The sequence below is a fragment of the Myotis yumanensis genome, unplaced genomic scaffold (genome assembly GCF_028538775.1).
Source record: "Myotis yumanensis isolate MYYU_CA2020_CCGP unplaced genomic scaffold, mMyoYum1.0.hap1 SCAF_12, whole genome shotgun sequence".
Lineage (NCBI taxonomy): Eukaryota > Metazoa > Chordata > Mammalia > Chiroptera > Vespertilionidae > Myotis > Myotis yumanensis.
The window spans coordinates 40,907,035-40,929,727 of NW_027223763.1; the positions used below are offsets into that span (position 1 = coordinate 40,907,035).

A 22,693-nucleotide genomic window follows, 5' to 3' on the forward strand; every position below is an offset into this window, starting at 1 on the left:
ATAGATTTACCATGCAACTAAACCTTATTTCTTCAATACCAATTTTTAGAAACCACTTAATAGAAACCTAATAACACTAATTACATGCTTTACTGATATTTTAAACCCAGTACATACTTAATATGTGTAACCTCTCCAAATTCTATGATTCCTTCAAAAATCATAATAAATATTTTCAATAACCCCTTTTCTGATTATCCCTATGAGAATAGTTTTCTCTTCTCTAACACTCCTAACCTCTTTGTACTTCTTCTGTGGCACATTTATACTGTCTTGTTCCATAATACTTTGTGTCTATGTGGCCTCTCCCTTATCTATATTATAAACTTCTGGAGAATGCAGGCAATTGCATGTTCATATCCATGTATTCCAAAGACATGAGCATATTATCTTCCACAGAAGTGGAGCTGGATAAATATTTATTGAATGTGTTTATATATAGAATTTTTTTGGATGATGTGTTATCATTATTAAACCGTGTGCTTGAAGTTTACTGAAATATAACAATGTCTTCCAGTATGGTATGTAAAGACATTTATTCCTACATTAATTGATCCCAGACTGGTACATTCTTAAAGTTTTTGCTGTTAATGGTTGATGGCTGCAGGTGAATCATGCTGTGCTATAAGGTAGGGCTGTTGGATGAGCTACCTTCACATATTATTAAAATATTATTCACCAGTAATTAAAATATTATTCACCAGTATTACAGGGAAACTGCTTTTCTAGGAACCACTCAAAAAAAGTGCTAATTATGTTAAAAGAATATAGCACAAACATGCTTCATCTTCTAAAATTTAGGGCTAATTTATGCAAGCATGGCTTTCTATCTTAAGTTTGATTTCTTTAAACAACAGATGTTAGGGAAAAGGAGGCATAAGATGCTGAATTTCTCACTGCTATGAACATATTACTTATTCACTTAAAACTGGGTCAGGATTAACCTGTAATCTTATTAGAAATATTCCAAAATGTCTAACAGGGCAGTGTTTTTTAACCATCTCCAAAGATAGCATTATAACCTTGGTTTTAGTTGGTTTCAAAAGTTTGGTCAACAACAAGGGAAATTCCCTAAGGTGTTTCACTTGAACATTTAAATTTTAAAAGACGATGAATTAATTAACCTAAATAAATGTGCTCTGATTTGCCTACTAATCTTTCTCAAAATATATTTGCTAACACATTTTCTTTTTTAAATGATAATTGTCTTCAAAATGAACAATAGAAAATGGACCTTTAAACAGATATCAGAACTATCGATCACCCCAAATAATGTATGATATTATTCAAAATAGTTGCACAAATTTTTACAACAGCATTATAACTGGAAAAACCTATGAAGACAAAGTTCATTTTAGCCAAGTTTGGCTCCTTGGAGGAGTGGGGAGGTAGGGAGGCAGGAGTGGGTTTCTGAGAACCAGCTAAGGATGGACACTGTCAAAGGAACAAGATTCCCTCAAGCAACAGGGGCCAAGAACTGGCTGATTCTTATGGTCCTATTTCTAGAGGTTGAGCAGTTGACATGAGTGCCTTAAGCAAACTTAGAAAGCAGAGAAATTCTCACCCAACTCACTTTTTTAAAATGACCTCTCATAAGTGGAGAGCAAAGGCAAATTCTAGAATACAACCTGTGTCATGCATATGTATTGGTAATGTTTTCTCGGTGAAATACTACTGTCAGATGTATAAGCTTTGCTAATATAAAATATTACTAAAAAAATAAGTATTAAGACATGGAACGTTAAGTATGTTGTCTTTTATTTTTAAAAGGAACAAAGCATACAGGTATTTTAAAAGAAAACACAAAAAATGCCAGCCAATCCTGGCTGGTGGGGCTGTTGGTTGGGCATTGTCCCGTGTAGCACGAGGTTGCTGGTTCAATTCTCAGTCAGGGCACATGCCTCAGTTGTAGGCTCGATCCCTGGTAGGGGGTGTGCAGGAGGCAGCCAATCGATGTTCCGCTCTCATATTGATGTTTCTCTTTCTGTTTCCCTCTCCCTTCTTCTCTCTCTAAAAATCAATAAAAATACATATTTTTTAATGCCAGAGTCAAATTTTAAAGTAGGTGGTATCTGGGTTATGAAAGAAAGAAGAAAGAGAAAGAATTTGGGAAGAAGGAGAAAGAAAAGAAAGAGAAGGAAGAAGAGGAGGAGAAAAAAAAGAGGGAAATTTAAAAACATATATTGATAAAAATATAATAAAGAAAGGTTACTCCTTTATTTTAAAAGGAACCACACTCTATTAATACTAAGCTTCTCTACCTGACAAAATTTTCATGCAGTTGTTTTTCATTGTGATTACTTATAGGAGGAAAGTAATAGCTAATCACTGAACACTAGAGTGTGTCATCTTGAGAGTCCATCTTAGAAAGTTCCTCATCATTTAGTCCTAGGAGTGTCTGGGAGGAGATCACCTCACCTGGTAGTGATTCCATGGTCCTACCACCTGGGATTGGCAAGAGTGGGTTGGCTATTCTCTTAAACCCTTTCCAAGGAATCTAGGATTCTATGATTAGATTTGTTTACACACACAGTTTTCCAACCTTTGTGCTATCTACAAATTTCTGGAAAGCAAAGACCAGAAAATTGTTTTCTTGGATTTTCCCTAAACAGCATTTAATATGTTATTCTACACAAAGTCAGCACTCAGTAAAATGTTGGCCTGGTGGAACTAAAAAATAAACAGTGTACTAAAAGGAAATGACCACCCCAATCCTCTGTAACAGGGGGCCGTACACTTTTTTTTCTGTAAAGGGACAGACAGTTAATATTTTAGGTTTGGAGTGCTATATGAAGCTCTGTTCCATATTTGTCTTTTTTTATTATTATTAATAACCCTTTAAAATGATAAGAACCATTGTTAGCTCTTGGGCTAGAATTAGCCATAGTTTTCCAATTCCTGCTCCATAAAATAAAATGATTGGGGCTCATTGTTTAGGACTTTTCTACTTCAATAATAATGAATATAATCAGTGGGATCTATTTAAAACATTTAAATTAATTATATGTTAATAACTATGACAGTTTAGATCTCTCATATGGGAATTCCTCTTAGGCCATTTTTTAATATACATTGATTTATAAATTCTATTTTAATATTAAAATACATTTAACTAAATGGAGTAAAATGGCAGTATCAGATTAAGCCTGTCTTTCTAAAAGTAGTTTTAATTACCAATTTTAAAGCCAAAGAGTGCCTAAAGGGAATGGTCGTCTTTCAGCATCAGGTGCTTTTGAATGAATAACAATTTCAGTTAAAGATCAGAACTAACTTACGCTCCCCTCCTCAACTTCTTCTTCCTCTCTTTTTCTCTGGCCTTCCTTGTTTCTTCATCCTCTGGTTCAGGTGGTAAGTCTTCCTCTTTAATAACATCTCTGGTCCGTTTCCTCTTAGGTCTCATGCTCTCTCTTCGAGGTAATTTATCTTCATCCTCCTCTTCCTCTTCACCTAAACATACCAGTTAATGCTTCAGTGAGCAATAGCAGAAAGTGTCCTTTCCTGCTACCAAATGTATTCTTATTTTTTAATTATACTGTCACACATCTGACACCACAATCCAGCAATTCTCCATATCACGATAAGATGTACTTACTATGCTATATATATTTCATAGCCTGCCATACACATAACATTTACCTAAATTATCATTTCTTTTGTGGTTCATCTACTCAAATATGTGAATGTGGAGCTACAAATTTTAATAATCTTTAGAATTCCAGTCTTCATTTACTTGGGTAACAAGATGACTTGGAATTTAATATCACATTATGACCTTTAAACCAAGTTTAGAGGTTACCAATCCAACACATAGGGTTGACTGATTAAACACTATGTGTTTACTACTACTTCTATCTTAGAACAAAGCATAGCAATGACAAGGAAAGGCTATAAACTAGAATAATTTTGAAGACATTAACTTAGCCCTTGAGACTTCTCCTAATTTAAATTATCCTCATTCTTGATTCCAAATATTTCTTTCTTCTTTTCCCTAAATATCCCTTTCTCAAATGAAATTGATAGTAAATAAATTTGCTTGATCATTCAATCTGAATGAAGAGGAGTAACTTATAAATACAAATTCAATGTAAACCTGGAAGAAATGATGTTATTTTTTTTATCAATTAACAATGCCTCATTTGTCTATAATTTCTTAGGAAGCTTCCAGGGAAAAAGTAGAAAGAGAATTCAGTTCCTTCCTTCACAGTTTATAACATATAATCCTACTTCACTTTCATCTGTGTGAAATTTTGATATTCTTAACTTCTTCTGATATTTAGAATCAACTACTATAAAAATCAAATATTACTCATACTTATTACTATCCCTCTACTTAAAAGCTACGGTAGGAAAAAATTTAGACTTCAATGGAAAATTATAAATTGTCTGCAACATAGCCTTCTGGGTTATCTGATTCTGATTTTGGGGAGCTGCTTTGTAATTCAGTAAATTATAGGTAACTGGATAGTAATGCAAAATAATTATTGTATGCAGACACACAAAAAACTGTTTAGTTGAGAAATAATCATCCTCCACCAAAAAAAGAAAGAAATAAAAAACAACCCACAAAACAGTCATGTCTTCATTTGCACATCATTTCAATATTCCTGATCTAAAATTGTGTCTGTTCTTTGGATTTGCCTTTGAACTGATTGTCATGCCTCATCACATTCCTCACTTAATAGTTAAATATGTTCATTTTTGCATATGCATTTGATCTTTTAACATTTGTGATCCAAACTTTTTTACTGATATTTCAAATCATTGCCTATGTTACTAAAGTTTGGTTAGCACGGAAACCAGGTTTTGAAAACTATTCTGTTATCAAAACCAAAAGTGACTTTCCACTGGTTAAATATTGTGGCAAATGCCATGTGTTATCTGCGTGTTCTGCCATTCTGAAAAGGTACCAAGCCTTTATTAGGCACATTAGTCACTGATTATAGAAAGGACAAAGCTTGACAGGAAGTGAGGAACAATTTCACCCACAAATAACTCAAGAATTCAAGCAGCCGCTTAATACTCTACATTTTAGTATATTTTGTATTAAAGGTAAACGATTAAACTTGCACTGTTTTACCACGGATGAAAAGTGTATCATTAGATTTATCTTTTACCACTTAAGAACAAAAGGCAGTCTTTAGTACTTTAACTAATTTCCAAATATTCAAATTCTAAAAATACTAATGTTTGCAGTTGCCTACTAAATGCACATTTGCATATAATGTTACCTTTTGGAATGGTCTCAATTCAGTATTAAAGGGTAGCAGAATATGCCACTTCAAAATATGACTGGATTTCAAGATATATTACCCCAAAATATGCCACCTTGTTACGGTGATTACTTTGAGCTGTAGACACTTTTAAAACAGCAAATTCAAGGAAGAGCCTTTCTCTGAACTCCCTTATCTGCCTAAGGACACAGCCTCCAACAGGAATTCAATTATCATAAATCCTCTCCCCAGGAGTTTCATCCCCAGGGAAGGTTGACACATCCAAGGACAGAAGACTCGAAATAGACACCATATCTCGGCAAACTTTGTTGCAAACTATCATACTTCCCGTGTATTCTTCAAAGGGCCCATTCATCTTTCCTAAAAATCATTTATTCTCTCTTAAAAGGCCGATATCCTCCTTCCTTTTTCCTATTAAGATGGTATTTAAGTATAATTCTAAGCCACTTCAGATAGTTTACTTAGTTTTTCCTTATCACTTATATATGCTATAAGTGTTAAGAAACTTGTTTGTGTTTATTTTCTCTTGTTAAACTGTCTTATATTACAGGGGTCTCAGCTACTAGTAAAAATTTAGAAGGGTAGAGGGAAAAGTATTTCCCCACCCCTACAGTATTCAAGCCATGGTATCCAGGATCTGCGTGAGATTCTGGGCTGTTTTCATACGAATGCACCAAATTAATAAAAACAAAATGGCATTGTGAACATTCGCTGGTGGCCATCTTGAGCTCAGGTTATTAAATTCATAGTGTTGATGTATCATCTAATTGAACTATTCTCGAGATGCAGCTTTTCCTTTCAGTTTTGGTACATTTGAAGCTTTTGCTCACATTATGATTTTTCTCATGTTCTAGCCACGAGAGAGCTGCATGCCTGGAAAGGGGTTTCAATCCCGGCTCTTGCCCTGAACCTACACAAAGTAAAAACAACAGAGCAATTTGGACAAATTACAAAAGAACTTGCTGATTCATTTTAATTGAACCACCTGCTCAGTTCAATCAACATGGCCAATCTGTTTCATTGTAATAGGGTCAGCCTTAGAGAAAAGCTTTCAGGACAAAGACTTTAACAGGGAAAATAGTAGAGAAATAAAAAAGCAAGTTTTCTAGACTACCAACTTACTTGATCATGAGTAACTTATAAACTGGGTGGAATGTGTGTGTGTGCCAACTGAGTGGAATATGGAGTGGAGATTCTACTTGCTGGACTTGACCTCTTTTGGGAGATCATCAAAAAAGTCAGCCACACATGTTCCTGTGCTTACATGTGATAGCATAGTCCCAAAAGATAAGAGGATGAATGCCCTGAACTCGCTGCTTTTCCACAGGAAACTTATCTCGAGTGCATCCAATCCCACTTACTTGAACTTTCCTCAGTATCATCTTCATTTTCCTCCACTTGGATTTGTACTGTTGAAGAAAGAAAAAACATAGTGAGTCTTTAATTGATGGTACAATTGTCAGTCACTGTATTTTACTGTTATTATTTTCATAATAAAGTTAATAAAAACACTTTCAGTAAAATTGTCCAAATGAGCACTGTTTATTAAAAATCCACAGCTACAGCTCCTTAGACAGTGTTGTACAAAGACTTTTCTGCTACATTGCCTTCAAGCATTTGCAAAACATCAATTATAAGCCTGTCAGATCAATTTAAAATAGCTTCAACCAAAAATAAATTCTGTATTGCAATAATTAGACTTGGGGTTTGTTCAATTATTTTATTCTATGAAAATTGAATTTTTACTAAAGCTATATCCACATGCACAATTTGGTTATTATAACCAAATTAGCTTATTAAAACAGAGAATATTTCATTCTATCTAGCTAACCAATGTCAAGGAGCCTTTCAAAAAAAATGCCTAAAGGCTGATATTTCCTATTTCAATAGTTTCTGTTAGTATTATATGGATACAGCCTACATTTTCTAATATATGATTTACCTTGACAGTGGGCAGATAAGTGATATTACAGTTCTTCCTAAGACAAAGAATATTTCTTCTATTTATCTCTCATCCCATACTGAAACAGTATCTTGTTTTCAGCTTTTCTCCATTTGTATAAAGGCATATAAAGATTTTATAAAATTTTTAATATAAAATAATATTGGAACATATATTAACTGGCAGATTTTTTTCCTTGTTAACTATTGCTCATTCATTGCAGGTTTAGTCAACCAGAGACAAGCAAAGCTCTGTGACTTGGCATGGTAAACATTACAGCAGACTTGATCTAGTAACTTGTTTATAAAATATTAATTTTATATTTTTATTTAAGGTGGATGAGCATAAGTTAAAAAAAAATCAAAGATGACAATGTTGCTGTGAGCCTAGGAAATAACCTCCGGTTTTGTTTCTGCTCACAGGACTGTCAAAGCTTACTATTCAGAACTTCAGAGGCATATTGAAAAGGCAGCACATGCCAAGAGCCTAAATTCCATTCACAAAGAAGATTATTGTGAAAGCACTTTTTGCCTTTAAAAAGCATCTGCATAAAAATCTTTAGAATATGCAAAAATGTTATCACTCCACGTCAGCCATGCAGTGTGAAAATAAGTGTTCTTTTGTTCAGGGTGGACATGTGCCTTCTGTCACTGGCTGTAACTGCATCTGCACAAAGATCTTTAAGTCACCACTTAGAGTTCGCAACAGTGAAGGCAGACACGGCTAAGAAGATATTCTATATTCAACAATAGGCCATGGTCTTTTATTTGCAATTAATGCCACCTCCTCCAAGCTTCTTCAATCAAAGGAGAATTCCCTAGGAAGGCATTGTAATGCGATAAGATAAGCCTTGGAGCAGGGTCTGGTCAGTGTGTATAATACAGAAACAGCTAAGGACACAGAGCAAAGGCTGCTACACAGTCTATTCTACAACATGCTAAAGCAAAAATTCACGCTAAATATTATACTGATTTATGATAATCAACTCACTAGACATGATTAAATATAGTTAATTAAATGAAGTAGGAAAAAAAACCTAAATGAACAAAAATGTAAGAAAATCTTTAGGAAGGATCATATATTAAATAAATGCAGCAGCATGAAATGTCCCAAGCCAAAGAGAAGAACAACAAATCCATTTCCTATGATAACAGGAGAGAGAAAAAACAGGGCTGGAACATAGATCATCTTTTCAGGTACAAGAAGGCTAGTCATAAACGACCATTAAATGAAACCTAAAAATCCGTTAGAGGAGACATCCTGGTGGCTGCAAGTAAAGAACTAAAAAAGAGCTATGGCTTCCGAGCGATGTAGTGGGGAGTATTGCAGACATAGCCCCTTCCCTCCTCTGAGTGACTTTCTAACAGAGATGGTCTCAGTCGGTGCATGATCATCTGCACATTCTCCTTAAATGCCCTCTTTACTCAATCCACTTCATTGTCTGGCAGTTGAGTCAGGGGCCATGAATAGTCATTTTTAATAGTTATTGTGATCATAATTGGTTTGTTCTTGATGCAAAGGGTCAGCAAAGGCAGCCTAGCTGGTTTAGCTCAGTGGATAGAGCATCAGCCTGAACACTGAAGAGTCCTAGGTTTGATTCCAGTCAAGGGTAGGTACCTTGGTTGCAGGGTCGACCCCAGGCTCTGGTTGGGCCACGTGCGTGAGGCAACCAATCTATGTATCTCTCTCCCATTGATGCTTCTCTCTGTGTGTCTCTCCCTCTCCCTTCCACTCTCTCCAAAAATCCATGGAAAAATATCCTCGGATGAGGATTAACAACAACAACAAAAGGATCAGCAAAGGCATCATCAGAATTGAGAACTGAACTGCAGCACTATGGCCCAGCTGGCTTGGCTCAGTGGTTGTGCGTTTATCAATGAACCTGGAGGTCACGGCTTGATTCCGGGTCAGGGCATGTGTCTGGGTTGCAGGCTCGATCCCCAGTGTGGGGCATGCATGAGGCAGCCTATCAATGATTCTTTCTCATCACTGATGTTTCTTTCTCTCTCTCTCTCTCTCTCTCTCTCTCTCTCTCTCTCTCTCTCTCTATATATATATATATATATATATATATATATATATATATATATTCTGCAGCACTATGACCAGGTTATTGAAGACTCCATTGTGAGCCTCAGATCAAACTTGATTTTTTAAAATGTATTTTTATTGATTTTAGAGAGGAAGGGAGAGGGAGAGAGAGATAGAAACATCAATGAGGAGAGAGAATCATTGATGGGCTGCCTCCTGCACGCCCCCTACTGGGGATGGAGTCTGCAACCAGGGCATGTGCCCTTGACCAACAGGGAACCCGGGATCCTTCAGTTCACAGGCTGATGCTTTATCCACTGAGCCAAACCAGCTAGGGTCAAACTTGATTTTAATGGACTACTATTTGGCCTGAAAAGCAACTGTAATGCTGCTCTGTATCTCCTGCGACTCAAAGTGATGCTAAAGAACCAAGCTAAAAAACCCCTCCAAGACAAAAAGCCTGTGCAAAAGAAACTCAGAACCCTGAAATGGGAGCTACAGGCTGGCTTTCCCTTCTCAGACAATGTTTGGCATGGCCTCTTGCCATCCATCCTCTCAGCAATCCTAGTAGTTTATTTCCAACTACATGACCCTTTCATGCTTTGGCTGCTTCCCAACGCCTATTGATTATGTACTTTAAAAATAAACTCTCTCCTGCAGAGTGACTTGGAGGACAGTGAATAAGAGGAAGGGGAGGTCCTGTCAAAATGCTGGAGGCAGCAAGCTAAACTACATTGAAGTAAGCTTATTTCAGACAGGAATATGCAATGGGAACAGATGAACTCCTAGGCAACCCAGATCCTCGTTTCATGCAAATAGACCCAGTAATTAAAAACAGTAAAAGGAAAACAACAGCAAAATGTCACATTGCAGAAGCACTGGAACCGTTCAGCAAGGCGGATGTTGTTCCAGGCTTTCTTTTTTCATCTATAGCACTGCAAGTAGTTTATGGTGCCTCTAGATCAGAGTGGCCAAGTGGCTGAAAGAGTTAAATGATATTTCCTGTTCCTCTGACCCACATTTGTAACTCTTCAAGGGATGTTTGCAGCACCAGGTTATTACTTTGGAAACTAGAAATTCATTCATTCCATTAGCATTTACTGTACACTCACAAGAGAGTACAGAGCAAAATTCTCAGGGATGGGAGTTTGCAGACTATAGAAGAAAATAGCACTGCGGTTAAGGAGTCTTACTACTTTATAGAAGTGAGATCTACAATTAGTTATGAGTATCTTATCCACCTTATTTGGGTTTTGTGGCAATGTATTAGTTATGTATTTTAGGCTTTCGGGGGTAATTCTTTTTGAGGTTCCTTTTTATGTAGGAGGAAATGTCAATATCCGGCCCTTGCATATAAATGGGATACCTTTCACCTCAGACTAAACTACCTGAGAGAAATATTAAACTATGCTGTAACAAAGACATTTCCAAATCAGTATGGGGTGTGGTGTGGGATGTGAGAGGAAGGGAAAAAAATCAAGGACAACCCCAAGGATTTTGGCCTGGGCAATGAGAAAGATAGAGTTGCAAGAAACGGAGAGGGGAAAGCTATAGGGAGAATATCATAAATGGGAAAATTAGGTTGAAGATCAGTTTAATTTGACATGTTGGATTTAAGATGCCCATTAGACATCCAAGCTTATGGTGAGTCAGCAGTGGGTATTTGTATCTAAAGTTCAGAAGAAAAGTCTTGGCTGTAAATATAAATTTTGGAATTATTAGCATTTTGATGTATTTAAAGACTAGGTGAGGTCGCCAGGAAAATGAATGTAAAAAAAAAAAAACCAAACAAACAAACAAAAGAGAAAAGTAGACTCCAAAGTTGAGAGGACAGGGAGAGAAAAACAACAACCAGAGACTGAAAATGAACAATCAGTGAATTAGGAGGAAAATAGGAGATTGTGGAAGGCAAATGATATGTATCAAAGAGATATGTCTGAGGCTTGTAAGTCAAGTATTAGGAGAACTGAAAGTTGACCATTGGATTTTATAATGTGGGGGGTCAATGACAATTTTGGCAAGCACAGATTTAGTGAAGTGGTATGAACAAAAGCCTGAATCTGATTGGCTTTAAGAGAGAAAAGGCAGCAAGGAACAGGAGACTGCTAGTTATGCTAGCTAGAATGTTCCTACATGCTATGGGGAAAGATCCAATGAGAAGGAGAAATGGATGATGTAGGTTATGAAATGAACCCCCTCGAAATGTTACTCAACAACACAAATTATAAATTATTTTATTTCATTGATGTTTTTGGTTTTTGACTGAGACTTTGTTAAAAGATGGTACAACTCACTACAATACCCTTTGCTTAAATATAGTGTCCACCACTATATAGCAACTCTAAAGTATGGAACTAATGGATGGAGAAGGGAGAAGAAAAGAGAGAAAAATAGAGGGTAGGGGAAAGTAAGAGGAAAGAAAGAATATAGCAAAAAAAGGGAGGTAAAAGAGTAAAAATGGGGTGAGAATTAATGTAAATGATAGAAAAAGATAAATATAAAGGTAAATATAAAGCCAAAAGTTGCATTTTGTCTTTGCTACATATTATTTATTTGTATATTTATGTTTATGTAAATAAATGTTATAAACATAAAATATTATAAATTCACATACTAAATAGTATTCCATATTTTAGAAATACCTACTTAAAAACTAGGCCATTTTCAGCAATTTCTCCTCCTAGCAATGCTTTTCTTTAACAATTTAAGGTTAAGGAGCTAGAAAATGTGAATAAAATAAAGGTACCTTTTTTCTTAAGATAGTATTCCAAAGTAAAATTTGCCTTGCTTTTTAAGGAAGGAGGTTATAAGGCCCTTAACAAAAACATTAAATCTCTCCCCTCAAGGAAAAGAAAGAGAGAGATAAGATAAATAAATAAATAAATAACAATAACAAAATAAGTAAATAAAAATAACCTATGACTTTTTAAAAAGTCTATTTCAAATATAGCATTCTTATGAATAGACACTGTGAATAGACACCAGTAACTGCTCAAATTGATAATTTTTTATTATAGCAATTATCTACACTAATAAAAGAGAAACATGGTAATTGGCGTACGACCGCTACCCTTCCCATTGGCTAATCAGTGTATCCTTATGCAAATTAACTGTCAGCCAAGATGGCGGCCGGCAGCCATGCACTGAAGCGAGCAGGGAGGCTTGCTTCCTCCAGGGACTGCAGACTCCAACGTTCCCCGCCTCACTTGCCGGCCTCTCAACTGCAACTCTAAGCAACTATTACTATGTTGCAAATAAGAAGCTAAACAAAACCGGCTGTCAGTCAGCCCCGGACCGCAACATTGTATCCATGTTTTCAGCAGTGAGGCCTCAGAGCTAAAGCTGGCCCAGAATAAAAAAAAAAAAAGAAAACAAGGAGCGGTTGGGAGCTTTTAGTCAACTGCCAGCGGGAAAACAGCCCTCAGCCCCTCAGCCAGCCTGGCCAGGCACCCCAGTGGGGACCCCCATCCTGATCCAGGACACCCTTCAGGGCAAACCAGCCGGCCCCCACCCGTGCACCAGGCCTCTATTCTATATAGTAAAAGGGTAATATGCCTCCCGGCACCGGGATCAGCGGAGCAGCGAGGCTCCCGGCACTGGGATCAGCGTGACAGGGGGCAGAGCCCAAACCTCCTGATCAGCCCTGCTCTGTGCCTGATAGGGGGGAGCTCCCCAATCCCCCGATTGCCCTGCGGCTCTGTGTGTGACAGGGTGCAGCGCACCAAGCCCCGATCGGCCCTGCTCTGTGTGTGACAGGGTAGAAACATAACCTCTCCATCGGCCCTGCCCTGAGTGTGACAGTGGTGGCGCCCCAACCCCCTGATCGGCCCTGTTCTGCGGGTAATAGAGGGTGGCGCCCCAATCCCCCTCCACGGGCCTTGCTCTGTGTATGACAGGGTAGAGCCATAACCTCCCCATTGGCCCTGCCCTGAGTGTGACAGGGTGCAGCGCCCCAACCCCTTGATCCGCCCTGCTCTGTGTGTGACGGGGGGCAGTGTCCCAGCTCCCCTATCGGCCCTACTCTGTGAGTGACAGCGGGGAGCTCCTCAACCCCCTGATAGGCCCTGCTCTGTGAGTGACAGGGGGCAGCGCCCCAACCCCCCTGATGGACCCTGCTCTGTGAGTGACAGGGGGTGGCGCCACAACCTCCCCATTGACCCTGCCTTGAGTGTAACAGGGGGCGGTGCCCCAACCCCCCAATCAGTCTATCCTGAGCGTGACTGAGGGTGGCATTGCAACCTCCCAATCCGCCCTGCTCTGTGCATGATGGGGCGGCGCCCCAACTCCCTAATCGGCCCTGCTCTGAGCCTGACCAGGGGCTGCACCTAGGGTTTGGGCCTGCCCTCTGCCACCCGGGAGCAGGCCTAAGCCAGCAGGTCGTTATCTCCCGAGGGGTCCCAGACTGTGAATGGGCACAGGCCGGGCTGGGGGACCGCCCCCGCCCCCCCCCCCCCCCCCCCCCCGCCCCGCCGAGTGCACAAATTTTTGTGCACCGGGCCTCTAGTACTATAATAATGATGATGATGCAGATTATGATATATATATATATGCGCCTAAGCAACCGTTCAACCATTTGACTGGTAGCTATGATGAGCACTGACCACCAGGGGGCAGAAGCTCAACACACAGGCATGGAAACATGGAACAGACTGATGAATCTCAGAGGGAAGCAGGGAAGGTGGAAGACAGGAAGAGATTAAGCAAAGATCTTATCTACATACTAGAAGCCTGGTACACGGATTTGTGCACCGGTGGGTCCTTTGGACTGGCCTGCAGGGATCAGGCTGAAACCAGCAGTCCGACATTCCCCGAGGGGTCCTGGATTGCGAGAGGGTGCAGGCCAGGCCAAGGGACCCCACCATTGCACAAATCCATGCACTGGGCCTCTAGTGTTATATATAGGGATCGATTGATTTATAAACTGCATAAGCTAGAGTCAAGAACAATATTTAGATATTCTGCTTTCTAAAACCAAAAACAAGGTAAGCCAATCCAAGTTCTAAAAGGTCTGGGTAAACTTAGCCACAAAGAATTTTCCAAAAATGAACCACTTGGATGGCAGATATAGTCACCAAACCATAATTAGGTATCATCTCCCCAGCAGAGAATACCCCAGCATTCTGCTTCCATTCATTTATGGTAACAATATTATTGGTGGGTGTGAAGAAGGGAAGGAAGCTTCTGTTGCAAAATTGAATAAAAATGATGGGGTGTGGTTTTTCTTCCTCGAGGATAATATCTACCCAAGACATTAAACTTGATTCAGTTCAACTCAACAGCTCCCTTTAGTTTTGCTATGTGAGTGATAAAAATAGTAATGCTTTTCCTCCCACCTTCTAAATTCTTCTAGCTGGGCTGATAATCAAATTAACAAAGACAGGCTAATAGGAGAAAATTAAATTTTAATATGTGCACTAGGAAATTCACATAAGCATGAAAATTCCAAAGAGAGTGAGGCAACATTAGGTATATATGACAATTTGGACAAAGGATAAAAGGGTCTTAGATTTCAGAATTGAGAATGAGTGCTTTACAGGTAGCTCAGAAAGTGCAGAAGGAACATACATGGCAGGCAAATTCTTGCCAGGCAACTCAGGAACAATGGGACAGAAAGGGTCTCTAGCTTATAGGCCCCTGCCTGAAGTCCTCCTATTTACCATGCTTAATTCAAGTTAGGCTAAAGCATCCTGAAATTGCCTTCCCAAAGAAGTTTCTCTATGAATCCCTTGGGCATAAAAAGAGAAAGGTTCAAAGGTTCTTTCTGAGTATTTTGTTTCTTCATGAACAGCTTAAAACCAGTATCCTAAAAGGCATCCTCAGGAAGGCGAAATTTTGGTCTCCTTTAGCTACTTAGTTAAGGACAAGAAGATGCCCATGATATTTGTTTGTAATAATCCCAAATCCTTCAAATGAAGGGATTAAGCATAATATTTGGATGCCATTGAATAAAGGGAAGAATTATTTAGTTCTTCTATCAATAAATTGCCTTAATAAACCTTTAAACTACGGGACATTTTCCTCAGGAGTGGGAAACACAGACAGGGCCATTACTCTTAAACATTATCAAGATATCTAAGGGGAAACATTTACTTCAACAGACCTAGGCTGATAGCCTTTCTGGATGTGCTAGTATCTTCCTTAAGACCATTGAAAAAACAAACAATGGGGCACATACATTAAAAAACACCCCAATATAATAAATGCCAGAAGGCTGGTCATATTTTCAAATATAATATCCTGAAGATACAAAATATCTCTTTAAAATAGCTGTAGTTATAAAACTACAAAAAGAATAATAATTTGGCTTTGGGAAAAACTCACCCACCCCGAAGAGGAGAGCAGGCAAGAAATACAACTGCTGTTCTACCTTCTAGGTTAATTGATCTTTTTAAGCTCTGAGGCCCTTAAAAAGTAGAGAATAAATAGCTGCTGATACCTGCTTCATTAAAAACACAATATAAAATGTTGTAGTTGCCAAATGGAACAGGATGAATTCTGTAGAGAAACACATTTTACCCTATAAGGTCCCAGAGAGAGAATGGTTAACCCTGAAAAGAACAGAGAAAGAGAGGAGAGGGGAAAAAAAGAAGAACCACTCAAAATAAAATCCCCACTTCTATCCTTTTACAACAAAAATAAATCTTTTTACATGCATAAAAAAGGAGGGGTTGGTTTTTTCTGCACTTTTTCCTTCTGTTTTTATTGTACATGAAATTAAAATTAAACACAGGCTGCGTGAAGTGGATAGCTGGTATATTTCCAAATTCTACCACCTTTGAGTTGGAAGAGTAACTATGAAATACTGAAGCATAGTTCTTCAAATAGTAAGTTACATATTGGAGTATTTGTGAGAAACTGCAATTAGATATTTCATGACACCATTGGTCTACAGAAAGAATAAAAAATGGCTTTTTTATTGTATGTGGTTTGGAAGATTGACTTCTTTTACTATACATATTCAATAAATAAATAGCTATTTACAAAGGCATTTACAGCTCTCTGTGGTTACAGAAAGGTAGTTGTGAATCTTGCTTTTCCTTTGCATTTAGATTATTTGGGGGGAAGGGACATTTCTTATTTAACCATGCTGTCATAATATATATTCAGAGCGTGTGCTTTCACATTGCAATTACCACCATAAAGGGCAACCACTGTAAATAAGTGTGCTGAAATAAAAATACATTCGCTTATGTGGGTTTTTGTGGCTAGAATCTTTTATAGCAATAGGATACCAAAATAACACCCAGATGAAAATTATTCGTTATAAAACCTTGGCGGCTATGCTTATATCCTTGGATTGCTTAGAACAAACAAGAATGTTTCTTGTCCCCCAAAGCATTTCTGCAATATTTGAAGTCATAAAGAATGGTTGTCAGGATTTATGGTTAAGCAAACAAAATGAAACAAACAAAAAAACAGAATTATGAAATGACTGAAAGCAGACAAATGTTCTTAGAGCATAAAGAAGCAGGAAGCAAGGAGGGCTGAACTCTGTACAGTCCTTACAGGCCTTCCTAACACTGCTTTTGTTCCCATAGAAGATGCTAATTACTGCTCATTAGCATACATTAGCAAATGTTAATGAGTGTCTTAAAAGAACAAAAGGCAGTGGGGGTAGCATAGAGTCAGAAAGAAGGCTGAATGGTGAGAAAAAGGCAGCAACAGAGGACAGAGAACATGAGTGGTTTAGGACTTGGAATTATAGTTTCCTGAAATTTGAGAGACTTGTCTTCCTGACAAAATAGTAAAGCACCCAGAAGGCTAAAATAATTTACTTCATTTTATTTTCTAGAAAAAAAAGAAAAGAAAGAAAAAAGACAAATCTGTCATTAACTAAAAAATTAATTAATTAATTAATTTTTTCTACTTCTTAGCTGTTTGGGAGAAACTGCACTTTGTAGGATTTGCTACTGAATTAGGAATATTAGTTAACATCGTCATCAGTTCATGAAAAGGAATTTTGAATTCTAGGTGTCCTCATGAGTTTGTAATCATTGTGACCATTCATCCACCCATTTCAGTCCCCCCCCCACCCACACACACACACAGACTCAATTTATTGTATTCAAACCTGTAATTTGGAAATAGTCAGGAATTTTATTAAAATAGTTCACATAGAATGTGGTGTATGTGCTAATTTCTATCCTCAGGGCACTTGGTTAATTCTAGCTAGTAATCCACAATGTTAACATCTGAAAGACTAGTCAGCAGCACTTCAGCCATCTCTACCTCAGATTAATACTAGATAGTTTGTTAATTGAAGTAGTGCGCATTAGAAGTGAACTCTGTGAAATTAAGTGTGATTGAGTATGTTGATTGGCTGTATACATTGACTGAACCCTGGTTTTCAGAGGGTCAAAGAATATACTAGGCTCAATAATCATCTTCTTTTGGAATGATGGGCCCAAGAGTCCGAAATGGTCCTTTGTTTTGGCACTAAATGCAAAGTTTTGTTATCAGACAAAACCCCTTTGAAGTGGGCATTGTTATTCCCATTTTCCAGTTAAGAAACCAGAGAACTAGAGAGGAGAAATGGATAAACAGCCTCAGTTAGCACAGCTAGTAATTTACAGAGCTGAGGTTTGGCTTGAAGTCATCCCAAATCCATCACCAAGCCTTATTGATTTTACATCCTTGCATCTGTCTGTTGCTCCCAGTCACCACTGTCAACATCACAGAAAAGCTATCATTGCCTATTTCCAGGAAGACTAAATTAGTCTTTCTTGCCCATCCAACTCATTTTCCATGCTGCAGTCCATTGTATGCAACCATGGATGTAATTTGACATTTACTTATTAGATTGTGTTTGTGTGTTTGGCAATATATAAACTACAAATTTTCAAGGCTGCAGCTAATTGCCTCTTAATAGCAGACAATAGGATATATCTTATCCTCTTTAGATGACTTCATAAAAAATAAAAAATAAAATCACAGCAAAACTTTTATATCCTCAAGAAAATGTTTCTCAAGAATCTCCAAAATTGCCATTCATTGTAGAGCATCAAAAGAGTTAATAGATTTTTTTCCCCTAAAGTATTATATAGTACATTTTGTACAAATGACAAATGCTTTGGTTTCAGTACACCTGACACCTATATAATTTTATTAACAAACTAGTGACCCGGAGCGTGAAATTGTGCAGCCCCCGCCCACCTGCCCACTGCCCCGCCTTGACACCCTAACCTCTCCACCCAGAGCTCGAGCATACCTAGCCCTACCCCTGACCCCTCCAGCCTTCTCTGGCCACTTCAAGCCCGCCCTTGGTCCCACAAGTCGCCTTGGGCTGGTCCCGCCCCCTCTGAGGGCCTCCCTGCTTCTGTCCTGTCTCCAGAGCAATGCAGCGGCTCCACCCCCCCCCCCGCCCCCCCCCTTACCCCTGTCATGGTGCCAGAGGAGAGTGTGGAAACCTCACACCTGCTGCAGAGTTTTGAGTGCCACTTCCTGGAGGTGTGCATGCTGCGCTCCTTCCCCTGGCAGGTGGGTGGCAGGGCTCTCTGAGTACAAGTGGTGGGTGGCAAAGGACTGGGGGGGGGGGGTGCTATGGGCTCTCACCCCCGCCCTCCCTGCCATGGGATGGTCCCGCCTCCCCCCGGGCATCTCCCCGCTTCCGCCCTGTCTCCTGAGCAATGAGGTGGCTCCACCCCACCACGCAAGCAGCCTCCTGCTGAATGATCATTGTGGTGTGAGGCCATCATGACCATTAGCATATTAGCTCTTTATTATATAGGATGTCACTCCAATGAAAAATACATTAAAAATGTAAAAATGACCCATAAAAGGCAAGAAACTAGGTAAATATAGAATTTTCTTGAGTTGGATGAGAGGTGCTCAATGATGCTTATTCAACCACTGATTTTATAATGGTTTTATATACTACCAGAGGCCTGGTGCATGAAATTTGTGCACTGGGGGGGGGGGGGGGGGTGTCCCTCAGCCCAGCATGTGCCCTTTCACAGTCAGACATCCTTAGAGCTGTTGTGGAGGCAGAAGAGGCTCCTGCCACCACCACTGCACTTCCCAGCTGTGAGCTTGGCTTCTGGCAGAGCGGTGCTCCCACTGTGGGAGCATACTGACCACCAGGGGGCAACTCCTGCGTTGAGCAGGATAGGGCCAAAACCGGCTCTACAACATCTCCCGAGGGATCCCGGATTGCGAAAGGGTGCAGGCCAGGCCAAGGGACCCCACCAGTGCACAATAGAGGCCGGGGAGGGATGTGGGAGGTTGGCCAGCTGGGGAGGGACCTTGGAAGGGCTCCTGGCCGTGTCCGGCCCATATCGCTCAGTCCTGATCAGCTGGACCCCAGCAGCAAGCTAACCTACTGGTGGGAGCATCAGCCCCCTGGTGATCAGTGCATGTCATAGCAAGTGGTTGAGCGGCCTTAGCATATCATTAGCATATTACGCTTTGATTGGTTGACCGGACACTTAGCATATTAGCTTTTATTATATAGGATGTGTTATATAGGATATAAGATGTCTGAAATAAATGCCTTAAGCAAAAAAAATGAAATGTGCCAAAATTTTAACAGTCATCTAAATGATGAGGTTGTAATAAGTTATTTCCTTCTCCTTTAGACTTTTTCTGCATTTCCAAATGACTATAGTAAGTGTATATATCTTTAAAAATACAAAATTGTGTTTTTGGTTTTGTTTTAAAAGAATGCAATTTAGAAAGACAAAAAGTGAGGAGAAATTTTGAGGAAAAGCTACAAAAAGTCAGAGGTTACTACTTAGCTATGTCTTGTAAGATCTCATGCAAACTCTTCTGTGCTTACTCTTGCAATTATAAAACATATCCCCATGTCTCTACAAAGAAGGCCTGAATTCTAAAACATCATGAGAAAAAAAAACAAGAACAGAGCAGCCAGTATTTAGCAAAAAACATTTGATTCCCACAGTGGTAGGAAGAAAGAAGCCAACTCATAAAATGTTAATGGTGCTTTCTTTAGCAGTGGCTAAAATGTTCCAGCCTGTAATAGAGCTCAGGAAAATGCTTCTGGAACATTCTGGAAGTAAAGAGAAGTGATGAGAGAGGGTGTTAGTCAATTAACTCTACACTGTCTTAGTTGCCAAATTAAGAGACCTCAGTTGACTATTTTATTCTTAGGTCAAGTTCCTGCCATGATCCTCACTTTATAGGGAAGAGATCAGTAGTAAAATGTGGTAATGATCACTTATCCATTAATTCATTCAAATAAGAATACACTTAGTGTCTATGGAGATAAACAAAGCACTAAAAAGGACTGTATAGAATAGTTGAAGGAACATTGTCTTGTTCTTAGAATCAATCAGATCTGAGTTCAAATCCTAGCTGTGCCACTCAAAAGGTGTGACCACAGGCACCTTTTTAACCTCTCTGAGCATCGGCTCCCATTTCAATAAATCATGGAAACAAATAATCTCAGAGGAATGTTGTGATAATTAAATCAGTAAAATATGTGTGGCAGTTTCTGATATATAGAAGGCATTCAAATCTATATTGATCTAATGAAACCTGGGGAGCCATAAAGCAAATAAGATACTTCCTTTTCATTCCAGGAGGTCTCAGTCTCGCTAGAAGACAAGCTGTGCACATATCAAACATTTGGTGTAAGGAGGAATATGTTTGATTACCCTGATATTTAATGTCAAGCATAGGAGCTGAGAGAAAGGAGATATCCAAAAGCAGAAATGATCAGAGTAAGCAGCATGAAAGAGGCAGACTTAAACTGAGTCTCCAGATGGAGGATCTTGGAAGTCATCAATTTCATCCTAACAACAGGAATCAAGCTGAAGAAACTGAAAATCAACAGCTCTTCTTAGATCTGTCAGAGAATTGAGGTCACAGGGCAACTGCAACCCTCAAAACTGGAGAGAGAGACAGGAAGATACAGCAGAAACCTCTGCGTGAACTGGTCCTGGGTAGGAAAACCTCAACTGTACTAGTAATTGAAAAATTACTGGAGGCTCCTCTGGACAACTCTGAGAATTAAACCGAATCTCTAACAAGAGAGTAGAATTGATGGAGAGGAAGGACAACTCCATTGGGGAAAGTGGGGGTGGAGGTGGAATTTATAGCAATAAATGCTGTTACATGACCGTGTTACTCATAAACAATTTAAAAATTGCAAAGGATTAAAAATGCCCAGGGTCCACAGAAGAAAACAGTGATGGCTGTGTTATTAAGTGAATAAATCCATTTAAATATGGTGAATTGTATATAGGTGTTTGTCTTCAGTACTTACCAAGATCCAACTACACAGGGTAGTAAAATAATTTTAAAACGTATACATCTGCAAAGAGGGAACATCAGCAGATGAGAGCTGTCTACAAGACTGCAAACATAAGAAAAAAGAAAAAAGGTGTCCGGTTTATCTAAGCAAAGGAATGTAGTAGTGCATGTACATTCTTATAGTGAATGTAGTGGCAATGAAGAGGAATGATCTGATTTACACTTCAGAATCTAAGGGTTGTAAGGGCAGGGGTGGGACCAGGGGTAGAAAACTGCCCTAACCTGAAAGCAACCCTGGAAGTTCTCTTTGTCACTCCCATCTCACTGGGGATGCAAAAGCAGCCAGATTGGGCGAGGGGGGCGGGGGGGGGGGGGACAAACTACCAATTACCATTAGTTTTCTTACCCTGCTTTAATTTTCTTCATAGCACCATCACCACTTGACATCAGATTATCTAGTTATTTGTTAATTGATCCACTGTTTATTTTTCCCACAAGCAAGTAAGTTCCAGGAAAAAAGGAGCTTTGTTGATCTTCTTCAACTCTATCCTTAGTGCCTGACAAATATTAAGAATTCACTAAATATTAGTGGCATGAATGAATGAATGAATGAACGAATGAATGATAAGGATATTACCAATACCTTCCAGTCTCATACTTGCTCCATTTTCCCAAGCCTTGGGGCCTTTGGATTGCTATAGAAAACTTTTCCAAGAGGAAGAAAGATCATGAGCAAAGTCACAAAGACGAAGGCACAGGGGGGAATAGAGACTTGCCAAAGGCCAAAGAGATTAGGATGCTTCTTCAGGGCTCTTCTCTAATTTTGTTAGAGAAGATTCTATATTTTCCTTAACTGCATCTCTCATTCCTCTGAATATCAAAGCACGTTTAAATGGAGCTATTGTAAATCTTTCCTCTTGAAATTTCTGATATTTTAATTTGCCATCTTCTCACTAGAGCATTCATGTAGTCTGGCACCTCTGCACATCACATAACCCATTCAGTGGAGATGTGACTGCAGGGGATAGAGAAATAATCAAGGCAGGGAGCCGAACCCCATTATGCAAGTCATTCTTCCTCACAGAGAAAGTAAATATCACTCACTCCTGAATGGGATAATTTTCCCTCCTACCAGTCGGTGCCGATAGCTTGCATGTATTGAACACTCTCACTTACATCTATCTAGACATGGACCAGGAGAAATATTTATTGGGGAACAAAGAGCTAAACAGATTTTTATAGGAAGCAAACTATTGAAGATTAATCTCCAAGTCTCTAA

The 22,693-nt window shown here is 39.0% G+C and overlaps 1 protein-coding gene across 1 annotated transcript in view; it reads right to left on the reverse strand.

Moving 5' to 3' along the window:
• Positions 1–22,693, reverse strand: part of TMC1 (transmembrane channel like 1) — a 233,944-nt gene that overhangs the window by 85,296 nt on the left and 125,955 nt on the right. Inside the window, exons 3-4 of the mRNA XM_070431495.1 lie at positions 6,593–6,640; positions 3,276–3,447 (exon numbers count right to left, since the gene is read on the reverse strand). Of these exons, the coding sequence (XP_070287596.1) occupies positions 3,276–3,447; positions 6,593–6,640 (220 nt within the window). The remainder of the gene's footprint in view (positions 1–3,275; positions 3,448–6,592; positions 6,641–22,693) is intronic.